The sequence below is a fragment of the Aptenodytes forsteri genome, unplaced genomic scaffold, assembly GCF_000699145.1.
Source record: "Aptenodytes forsteri isolate BGI_AS27 unplaced genomic scaffold, ASM69914v1 Scaffold92, whole genome shotgun sequence".
NCBI classification, from domain to species: Eukaryota; Metazoa; Chordata; class Aves; order Sphenisciformes; family Spheniscidae; genus Aptenodytes; species Aptenodytes forsteri.
In genome coordinates, this window is record NW_008794581.1 from 2,197,207 (window position 1) to 2,209,245 (window position 12,039).

Below are 12,039 nucleotides of genomic sequence, written 5' to 3' on the forward strand. Positions count from 1 at the left end.
CTGCTTTTGATGCAGCCCAGGATACGATTGGCCTTCTGGGCTGCGAGCGCACATTGCTGGCTCATGTCCAGCTTTTCATCCCCCAGTACCTCCAAGTCCCTCTTGGCAGGGCTGCTCTCAATTCCTTCATTCCCCAGCCTGTATTGATACCGGGGGTTGCCCTGACCCAGGTGCAGGACCTTGCACTTGCTCATGTTAAACCTCATGAGGTTCACACAGGCCCACTTCTCGAGCTTGTCCAGGTCCCTCTGGATGGCATCCCGTCCCTCTGGCATGTCGACTGCACCACTCAGCTTGGTGTCATCTGCAAACTTGCTGAGGGTGCAACTCGATTCCCTGTCTATGTCATTGGTGAAGATATTAAACAGTACCAGTCCCAATACAGACCCCTGCGGGACACCAATTGCATATTGCTATTTAATAGCACATCCATTATAAGGACTCAACTGAAATTATTGACTGTACAGTGAATAACTGTACAATCACCTGTACTCTACTTGCACACTGCATGTCTTGCAAAGAAGCAGCAGTGAAAATTTTTAAAAGCTGGTAACCAGAAATGTGTAGCACCCGAGCTCCACCTACAGGATGAAAACAAGTGTAAATCCAGTATTTATAATTACCAAACTAGAAGAGGACTGTTTACTCTGAAGCCTTCAGATGATCATCTCAAGCCACTGCCATTTTACAAATGCAATGTAATGCTGATAAATTTGATTACTATTGCAATGATGGCAAACACTTCTCTATCTGTATACATTCCTTCATGTAAACAGCTGTTCTATACTTTGAAGTTTAGGTTTAAGCTTTCGAATAAAAAAACAACAGACCTGTGGAATTTCTCTAACAACGTGACAGAATGAATGGGAAATTCTTTTTCCCCAAGGTTTCCTATCTAATACAAAATTGAAAAGGGTCTCAAATTATTTTTTAAAACATACACAAAAGGTTCAAATGCATACTGAAATGGCTAAAATTAACATCACCATTTGAGCACTCCAAGTTTGATTGCATTTAGAAGTGGTATTGGGTTTCAGTACCTTCTTAAATTCATGGTGTCTATTGTTTCCATATTGTTTCTCTGAAACAGATGTGCAAACTTATGACTTCACAAATGGATTTTTGTTAAAAGAAACAGGACTAATACAAATGAATACAGATTTGTAGAAAAAGTCATGCATGTTAAAAGACAGTACTCTGCAAAAATATTTTTAGAAGTTCAATTATTCTATTAGCACATTTAAATATCTGATGAGATGAACAATTCTAATAGATACGAGATGTTTCTTGGCCCTCTGATATGTTAGTAGACATTACCCTTCAAGCTATGTATGGTGGATCCAACTTTTTGATATTTGCACCTCCCACATCTCTGCCTGCTCTGATCAACACACACTTGGACTACAGTGGGTGGTGAAGTCCCATGAGACTATTATCAAACATCTCCAGCACACTTACAAAAAAGTCACTATTCCAGACAGTGAAACTTGATAATGTTTATCTTACTTTATGTCATCAGACCTCAAAGTTAAACACCTTAATTATAACAAACAATACCATGCCTTTGATTTTCATGCCAGACAATTATTTGGAAAACAGTAAGTCTAGAAATTGATGTTACTTGTGGTACTAAGCAGTATCTCCCAAGGCTATGGGTCCGAACTGCTAAAAACACATCCAATAAAACCCTCTTCTGAGTTAAGATAACCCATTTGGCTATAATACTACTGCTACTACCCTGAAAGAGTGGAATAGCCACAAACACAACACATTGACGGTCCACATGCAGAGCCAGCAGCTTACAGAATGCCTACACAAATGTCTCTGAAAATGTGATAAAACATCATGCAAGCTTGGGCATAGAGTATTGCATTCCTAAGGATATGTTATAGCTTTATGTTCCCTTCATGCTACAAACTTGCTATTATACCTTAGGCAAATTTGTTTCTAGCAGCCATCCCTGTAAACCCAACAGACAGTTAAACAGATTGGTGGATAGGTTGTTGGGCAGATTGTATGTACTTACTACCTACCTGAGTCCAATGCATTTTATTATTCTAAAGATGTTATTTGGCTGCCATGTACTTGAAGGTACTTTTTCAGAAAAAGCTTTTCTTGGAGAACTTCTAAATTTCTGAATCCTCACCTCCACTGGCTATTTAACACTAATCTGTATTTGTCCAATCTCCATGATCAGGAACAGTTCATTGACTCTGAGAAGCTTATGCTTATTCTGTATTGGGGAATATTATAGGTAATATCAAAAACATTATTAGGGTGCAGGATTTATCAATCTCTGAAGGCAGAGTACTGAAAACTAGGAACTTCTTTCTGCAGTCAGGAAACTGCTTCAGCACAATGTTTCTGCAAGATTTGAGACAGAAGACTATCTCATGTACTCTTGTTCCACATACTGACATATAACCATTTTAATAGACACAAGATAAATATTCATGTAATTTACCACTGGGATTATGCATTGATCTCAACCGTAGGACTAGTAATCAGATTTTGGGATCCAAGTTACCCATCATCCTCCTTGATCTCAGTATACTTCCTGTGGACCAGTTGTCTACAGCAGAGATATTACAGCCACCAATTTCCAAAGCAGCCACACAGCACAACTTCAAAGATGGCAGTAAGGAAAAACAGGGGATGGGTTTTTAGAAGATGTCTTGTATATGTCCTCTGAAAGAATACCTAGTTATATCCAGCACAGCCATGAAAAACATGACACTAAATTTCATATACTGTGATTTAGGTGCTCTTATAGAGAGAAAAGAAGAATGAAAAACAGAAAGCCAGTGCTCATGAAATAGTTTTATGTATATGTACATAACACTACATGGTTCTACAAAGAGATCAGATTTACGTACGGTTCCAAAAGAAATGGATTAACATCAATTTACAGATCTGACCACACAAATCTTGTTGAGTACATAAAGTTTGCCACAGCATGAAAGTTAGTTGTCTTGCCTCTAACTAAAAGTAAAATCCTATGACAGGAAAAACTAATGCCCATTTAAATTAAAAATTTTGTTTACTATATCCTTTTATGTTATTGTGTTGAATTTTTGATGTAAAATGCACGATATCTTATTTATCTCCAGCTATTAAGTACATTGGGTCTTCTTTTCAGCAAACACAAAATTACGAGGAACTTTGGAAGTAACATCATCTGGGCCAGAAAAAGAACTGACTGGAACCTACTCAGTTTTGCTCAAATTACAAAGGCTCCTGTACTGTACCTGGTGTGCTTCTCAGATTCAAGTCAATACTGGAGAAGACGTAGAAAAGGACACTGAATTTCCTGCTTAAATCCCATGAATATTTTATTTTCTGGAGCTATTCAAAATTATTAAAGTGGAAAATAAAAAATATTTTCTTGGCAACGTTGTCACTGGGTTTTTCACTGCTCCAAAAAAGGCAGACAAACAGCAACACTTACAGTTGGTATATTTTAATATACCAATATTAAAAGATTATCCAATACAATGCAAGTGCTCCTACCACTCTAAAAGCACAGCCTGCTTCTAAATATATAGGCCACACAGAGTAAAATAAAAAATTCTACCTCATCTGGAATGCTCAAAACTTACTAATCTTGTTTTTAAAATCATACCAAATTCTTTCAGTAAAAATAATCAGATCGATATCCACCAAAGTTGCAAATGTCAGGGTGTGATTTCCCTTTTCTCTTAATAATTAGTTTTGTTTTACAATTAAGAAAATGATTGAATGCCCACCATAACTGACAACAGCCCCTTGTTCAATAAGATATAGTTGTTTTTATTTTTAGCAGGTATATATAGTCATATAAAGCCAGAATAACCTGCAGGGGGTGCAAGTCAGATATGTGAATTTCTGATGACTGTAAAACAACTGATTTTGTTTCAGTTACTCCTTCTGGTTTCCAACCAAAGTTTCAATACATATAATACACCTTAAAGTGTATTATTATTACAACAAATGTATCGTCCTGTGTCTTGACCCAAAGCCTTTACTTCCCAGTTATTAACAGAGATGGTAATTGCTATGGAACTTGTGAAGCTTTTATATTGACTACCAGGTATTCTTTTGTCACAGACTGTCCTGGATTCTTCTGTGTTGGCAATATGCCTTGGCCATTACATAAAAAACCGTATCTGCAGTGAGGGTAAACAGGGGGAAGAAAAAACCAAACAAACCAACAAACCAAAACCCAAAACACAGAGGGGGAATGGTTCAGTTCAGAGGAAACTGTTGTGGGAGAGAATCTAAGACAGCCACTACATACACAGAATTTAGTATAGGCAAAGCCTGAATAATTTCATCAGGCAGTTATTTATGACAACTGTGCAGAGTTAGAGTACAAAAACTAAATTATCTTTTTGATGCTTCCTCCCCTTACCCCCCAGTAAGTTTCACTGAATAAGTAAATTTCCACATTGAACTTTATAACTGCAAAGACTTAATTGTTCAGTAACTTCTGGAGCCCACGTTTATTGAAATACTGGACAATCATTCCTAGTAAGTTTGCCATCAGGTCCACTACACATCACTTGCATACATGATGAATGTTTTTATGCAATATAAATATCATTAGGCAGAAATTCCCAAACCAGCTCTGGAAGAAAGACTGCCAAGACACAAGGTTCCAAGAAAACAAATTAACTCACTGAAAATTGAGTGCTAATCAATACAGATGTTCACGAAGGCTGGCACAGCTATAATACATGACTGGAACCCATGCTTTTATGTCTGTAAAGAGCAGAATATTGCTACAGAAACATAACAATTTGTCTAGAGCTAGTTTAATAATTTGAATACAGTGTTACACGACTAAACATAGACATATTCCAACCCTCTCAGAACAGCCCTAGATGGTATTTAAAAACTGATCTATCAATTGCATTATTGAAAAACTGGTACACTGTAAGAATGACTACTGTGTTAAACCAGACTTTAATGGATGACTAGGAAGCCTTTACTTTCTGTAAGTCTCAGTGGTGGATGACCACCATGTGTTATCACAGATAAAGCTACAAAACTCAATCTTAGAACTGTGTAGAAAGACAGAGTAAAGCATGATAAACACATATAAATACTCTTAATTTATAACTCACAGGGAAAAATAAAACTCCCATACAAGTGCTCAGTGTAACAAAATTTAACTTAACACTTTGTCTCAAATTGCCAAATGAAACTAAAAAATGAGAAAGCAATAGGCCATTTCATCTTCCACAGTTGGAGGTGAGCAGGGGGGAATAATTTTAATGTAATACTAACCTATCAATGTAGTAACCGCAAAACTGGAATTGGGCAGAAAATCTAACTGAAACTGTCTTAGTTTCTTCCTCTTGAAGTTGCTGTTTAGCATTTTCACTAGTAACAATTTTCAACTTCTTGGCAATGCGTTCTTTTATTTGAAATCTCTCATTGCTAGCAGCTTCACCTTCTACACTATCAGCATCTTCATCATGTTCTTCTTCCTCCTTTATTGATTTAAAATGATAAAACTTCTCCTTTAGCTTTTTTTTTTTTAACTCAGAATGTTGAATTATGGAAAGTTTTTCTTACAAAGATAAGTCCTTACAAAAAAAAAAAAAGAAAAATATTTCATTTCAAAGCAAACATCTCCTTATTTGCTTCAGAGGGAAAAATTAAAAATATGATAATTAAATATTTTTTCATACACACATTAAATCTTTTTTGTATGGCTTAAAAAACTAAAACAGTCCATTCTAGACTGTAAACCCTTACAGGTCTGCAGAAGACCTCATAGCAATGTGGTATTAGTCTGGTCATTGTTCATGAATCCAAAATTTGATCAAGGCAATACATAAAACATTTCTTTCATTTTCCACTAAAAGAAACACAAAAAAAAACCTTACTAAGAACTTCCTACCACATCATGGGTCATTGGTCATTCCTACAGTCATAATGGGTTGGAAGAGGTTTGCCCATCAGTCTCCGTGAAGGAATTTACAAATACCACATTGATCAAAAGAGGCTGTGAAAACCTGTGGAATCAGTCATGCTGACTTGCTACAGAGGTACTATGCTTCCAGGCCTAGCAGAGGAAAGCAAAAGGGGATAAGCCACCTTGGTTCAAAAACATTTGGAGGGAGAAGTAAGTCATTCCTCTCAGCAATTAAGAAGAAGCTTGACTAGACCAAGGGATCTAAGTTTGACTACTTCCTTCCTTGAAGAAGGAAGCCTGCATGAATCTTCATCGAAGGATGCCAGCTCAAAGACTAGGTGGCTCATCTTTTTATATTTATTTTGGAGTGATGCTAATTAGCTAAAGAAAAAGCATAAGATGCTACGTGATTGTAATTTTAACCACACAGAGAGAAAGGACAGACTTAGAAATGATATTCCAGAGGACTGTACTGTATCAAGGAGACTGCCGGGATGTCAGCACTTGGAGAGGAACACTCTAAAGACAATGTACATGTCCTGGGTGTGACTAACAGGTAGAAGGAAGAGTAGCATGAAGACCATGTCCATAAACATGGAGGCAGAAAGGGGAGGAAAATAAAAACAGTAAGAGGCACTACTTTTGGAATACAAGAGAAAAATCAAGAGCTGGATTTCAGATGTTTTATTTGAGTCATTGTTTAGGAATCTTCAGACTACCATGCTTAGATTTTAGATTTAGACAAGAGAAGACCAGTCAGGAATAAGAAACAAAATCTGTGCATATTCAGCACAGTAAAATAACTGAATATTTTGTCAATAAAATAACTGAAAGGTTGTTGTGGAGGTTTTGTCTGTTCTTTTTAAATAGGGAAAAGAGAAAAGTGGAACAGGATCAGCATTTCACTTAATTTCCCAGGAAGTGACTGTTTGACAGAGGAGATAATGAAACTTTCTGAAGGATTTGCTTACTTGATAAATTATCAGGGAGATGGGATGACAACAGACCTCAATGGCAGGGGGCAGAATCCAGAAAAGGAACATGACAGGACTGTGTTCAAGGTGTTTAACTGTCAAGGATAGAGACAGACTCCTGGTGGAGATTTGGCTAGGGCTGAGGTAAGAGCATTTCACTGAAACACAGAGAGTTGCATAGAAGAATTTCTAGAATAAAAATGGACAACTTGAGACAAATTGCAGTTGCTAAGTAGTAAGCTAATTACAAATTACAGAAGTCTGAGTAACAGGAGGGGGCTTCCACGGATGGTATTTTAAAATGGGAGAGACAAAATGGTTCAACTTGTCCAACTCAGCTGAATCCCCTACTTCCCAAACCTTCCATTCCCCTCACTCTGCACAGGATTTCACCAGTTTTCTTCTAGAAAAACACTGACAAAATAGGATATAACCTTCCTCCTCAACGCCTTCCTTCCTGCAACTCTACTCTTTTCTCCTGCCCAGTCTCCTCCTTCAGTCCCTTTTCTGTCTCATTAACTCCATCTGATTTCCTATCTTTTAGACTCTCATTTTTCTGAAGTCTCATTACCAACTAGATTTAACACATTTCCACCCAGAGTGGGCTACATGACAACTCAGGAGAGAAGCGGCTGTTCAGTTGGATGATGGTGTTCCCCTAGCAACACAGAAATGCAAAACTGCCTGCCTGGAAGCTGTACTAGTTTTTGCTGCTGCTGTTAGCTGGGTGGAGTTGCCCTATTCTTCTCTTTGCTCTGGAAATAAAAATGTAATTGGAGATTTTGTGTCAGAATGACTAACGGCTACAGCATGTAGTATGATTTAGCCATTTGAGAAGATCATTGAATTGGGGTGCGGATATCAAGCTTTATCTATGCATAGTACTACATGAAACTTACTGTTCAGTAACGAACTGACAAACAGGGAGAAGAAAACAAGTTGTGCAGAAAGGGGAAATGGAGGAATGTCACTGGTGGGAAAACAAATTTCAGTCTTGTGAACGTATTTCGTATAATGTTTTCATTAATGACACAGAAAAAAGAGGTTTAACAAATAGTGATGAGGTACTGTTAATACAAAGGATGAGACTCTCAAAGCATGAAATGTATGACCTTGAGGACTGCAGTAAGAGAAACAGGATGATATTTAATAGCATGAACAGCAAGGTCAGGCGCTTAGGGAATAGTAACAAGAGTTTCTCTGACACACTAGGGACTTGTTATTTGGGGGAGGTAGGGAGATCTGGAAGAATTATTTGCTCATAGGATGGCTATAAAACTACCACTGTTGCAGTCATGTAAATGCGAAAGTGATCCTGTGATGTGTTAACTGATATAAATCCAAGAAAGATGATAAAATACTAGTACCACTTTACAAGGCTCAGGTAACTGCCTGAAATGCTAGATTCTAGCTAAGATCTTTCAATGAAATGAAGTCTAAGGAGAGCACCTGCAGGAAAAAAAAAAAAGCCTTCCTATTTCCTACTTCATGACATTATTCTAACAGCATTCAGATTAATTAGGCTGAAAAATAAAAATGTAAATAAATATACCTAACATGTCCCTGTTCTACATTCCCCAAATCTAGTTCACTTAAATGGCTATTTGGACATCTGAAGACTTATTAATTAAATACTATTCTCAGAACCCTTCTAACACTTAAATACGCCTGCACAGCAGGAATTACAAAGGAGAAGAGTCCAAGAACCTGAACTTATACTATGCTTTGTGGAAAAAAACCCAGGAAAACAGGGTGGAAGCAGACTGTTTTCTTCTTTTTTAGGCACAAGAATGGGATAGATTGGGTCTTTCCTTCACTTCTACAATGCATCAACTAACTGTGTAGTACCTGTGCATGGTGGGTAGATACAGAAAACAGTACTTTTCAGGATTCACTCTGGGGAATGGGAGATTACATTCCTAGTCAAATATTACATCCTTGTCTCAACAGCAACTCAAAGCGGTAATGACCTATGGCTGGAGGCAAAGACATACTTCAGCTAGCAACTTTACTCTGCACCATGTATGACAATCTCCTTGTAATTAAAACAGCCTCTGTTTCGTTGAATGTTACTGCTTGGTTATTCAGATTTCCCGTCTTTCAGAGATGACAGTCTTCATAGATACAATTTAAGTGATAAATATTCACTGAAATTTTGTTTCCTCGAAGAAATCTTTCCAACAGGACTCTCACTCATACACAAATTTCCCCTCAGATGTTGGAGTTACATCACTATTCATGACAAACTTAATTTTAACCTTTTTTTTTTTTTTTAGAAGCAATTTCAGGGCTTTTATTAATGGTTTATCACTCTGTGGTACATAGCCTCCCATACACCTAATCTACTGACCAAAATATCTGGTATGCAGTTTTTATAAAATGCAGTAGGTAGCATGCAGTAGTAACTCTATCCTGCTGTGAATGTTCACAATGGCCAAACCTTAGATCTCTAAAAGGGCCTCCAGCCTTTTGCTGGAAATCTGACTCGAGCTAGTTTTCAAAAACCTCTAAAGTAGCATTTGTTCCCCTAAGAAAATGTAATTCACACACAGTAAAATTCAAAGACTTATTTGTAAAAAAAAAAAGTTACTTACCTCACTCAAATCCCTTTCTTCACTCGCTGCTTCACTAGAAGAAGAAAAATAATCATAACTACTTTGAAGTACCAGAGGAGATTTAAAATACAGTTCTTAAATAAAAAAATTTGTTTGGTTAGCTACTGGAAATTTTAGTCAACCTAGTCATTTATATCATCGTCACATTCATCTTAAAAGTATCAATTAATAGTATTTTCCATCATTTGACTGTCATAATCCTTTCTAATCAGAAGTGTTTAAAAACACAGGATAAAACCACAGACATACAATGGATAAATTCTAACCATACCTTGAGCTATCCAGACAAAACACTAATGTATACAGTTAAAAGAAAAAAAACAACAAAACTCACTTAAGATGGACATTTTTGATCTTGTATATCAAACAATTTTTAGCATTTCATTGCAAAGTCTATATTTTGGAAAGCCTTCTTTATATAGGCATGTTCAACATGCACTATACTGATAATTAAGCTTAACATCAAAATTTTCATTTGTTATACAGCTACGGTTTAGTGGATAAAAAGGAATCTATTTGAGTATATCCACTGTCAATTGTCACAAACTAATAATAAAGACCCTTGAAGATTTTTCCATCCCACAATTTAAAAAAGAATTTATGTTAGAGAAACAAAGCGAGAAATATTAAGGGAGTCCCCAAAGTCAAGGCTTTGAGGTGCGCTCTAAGCCATCAATAAGAATCAAGGTCAAAGAAACCGTAGATTTGTTGGAATCAATGACGTTAATTTCATTAAAAAAATTAATCCAGAAAACTCTCTGCAGAAGTATTTCTTAATAGAAGATTATAATAAAAAAAACCCCAAACACACATTTATAAGTATTAAAGAAAATATTTAGAATGCATCCAGGTCTGTAATTCTGATGTCTGTCCTGAACAAGTAGAAGCCACCGGAAGAGGTAAAATGACCTACTTGGGATTTGTGACATGGCTATAAAGGTAACTGCCTTACCAACCTCTGGGAGTGTTTTGAAGGGGTTACACGTGGTTGTGGATGATCTCTTTGATATATTTGGACTTACATAGAATCTCTAACGAAAGGTTTTTAAAGAAACTAAGTAGTCCTGGGGTGATGGGAAAGTCCACGCATGAATAAATAGATGGTTAAAAGACAGGAAACAAAAGTTAGAAGCAAAGAATCATTTCTTGCAATGGAGATCACTAGTGTGTATCCACAGTAGTCTCTGTTGGGGCTTGAGCTGTTCAGTGAGCTCAGTAACAAAGCAGGCAAACAGCTAGATCACTGAGGTTTTTTGATAATACTAAGTTACTCAGGATAGTAAAGCCAAGAGCAGATTGAAGAACTGCAGATGGACCCGAATAATGAGACAATAAAATGATAGACGAAATTTGAAGTAGATAAAAGTAAAGCTATGCACGTGAGGAAAAGGAGTCCCACACAGAGAACAAGGAGCTCTCAGCGGACCATCATCAATCATGATGTGTCCCTCAGGGGTCTGGACTGGGACTAGTACCATTTAATATCTTCATCAATGACACAGTGGGATCGAGTGCACCCTCAGCAAAAAAAGGAGGTTCACAAGCTCAAATGCAAGGTCCTGCACCCAGGTTGGGGTGATCCCTAATATCCATACATACTGGGGGATGAATGGATTGAGAGCAGCCCTGTGGAGGAGGACTTGAGGATACTGGTGGATGCAAAACAACATGAGCCAGCAATGTGCGCTCGTAGCCCAGAAAGCCAACCGTATCCTGGGCTGCATCAAAAGAAGCGTGACCAGCAGGTCGAGGGAGGTGATTCTGCCCTTCTAGGGTCCAGAAGAGGGCCACGAAAATGATCAGGGGGATGGAACACCTCTCCTATGAAGAAAGGATGAGAGACTTGGGGTTGTTCAGTGTGGAGAAGGCTCCGGGGAGACCTTATTGCGGCCTTTCAATACTTAAACGGGGCTTACAAGAAAGATGGGGACAGACTTTTAGTAGGGCCTGTAGCCATAGGACAGGGGGGGTAATGGTTTTAAACTAAAGGGGGGTAGATTCAGACTAGATATAAGGAATAAATTTTTTATGCTGAGGGTGGTGAAACACTGGCACAGGTTGCCCAGAGAGGTGGTGGATGCCCCATCCCTGAAAACATTCAGGTCAGGTTGGACGGGGCTCTGAGCAACCTGATCTAGTTGAAGATTGTCCCTGCTGTTGAATGGGGGGTTGGACTAGATGACCTTTAGAGGTCCCTTCCAACCCAATCTATGATAAGCAAATTCTTAGAGCTGGTACATTTTCATGGAATTGTCTCAGCTCAATACTCAACAGTGGTTAAAAAAAAAATCTGAAGTTAAGAAGTATTAAAAAGAAATAGAGAAGAAAACAGAGACCATTTTTATGCAAGCATACAGATTTGTGAGCAAATTCTTAGAGCTGGTACATTTTCATGGAATTGTCTCAGCTCAATACTCAACAGTGGTTAAAAAAAAAATCTGAAGTTAAGAAGTATTAAAAAGAAATAGAGAAGAAAACAGAGACCATTTTTATGCAAGCATACAGATTTGTGATTCACCTAATTTTTAATATGTTGTTTAGATTTTGG

General features: G+C 37.5%; 1 protein-coding gene across 1 annotated transcript in view; it reads right to left on the bottom strand.

Moving 5' to 3' along the window:
* The window catches only part of CWC27 (CWC27 spliceosome associated protein homolog), a 124,044-nt gene that overhangs the window by 100,669 nt on the left and 11,336 nt on the right, over window positions 1-12,039 (bottom strand). The window contains 2 exon segments of the mRNA XM_019470253.1: window positions 5,269-5,474; window positions 9,471-9,504. Coding sequence (XP_019325798.1) covers window positions 5,269-5,474; window positions 9,471-9,504 — 240 coding nt within the window.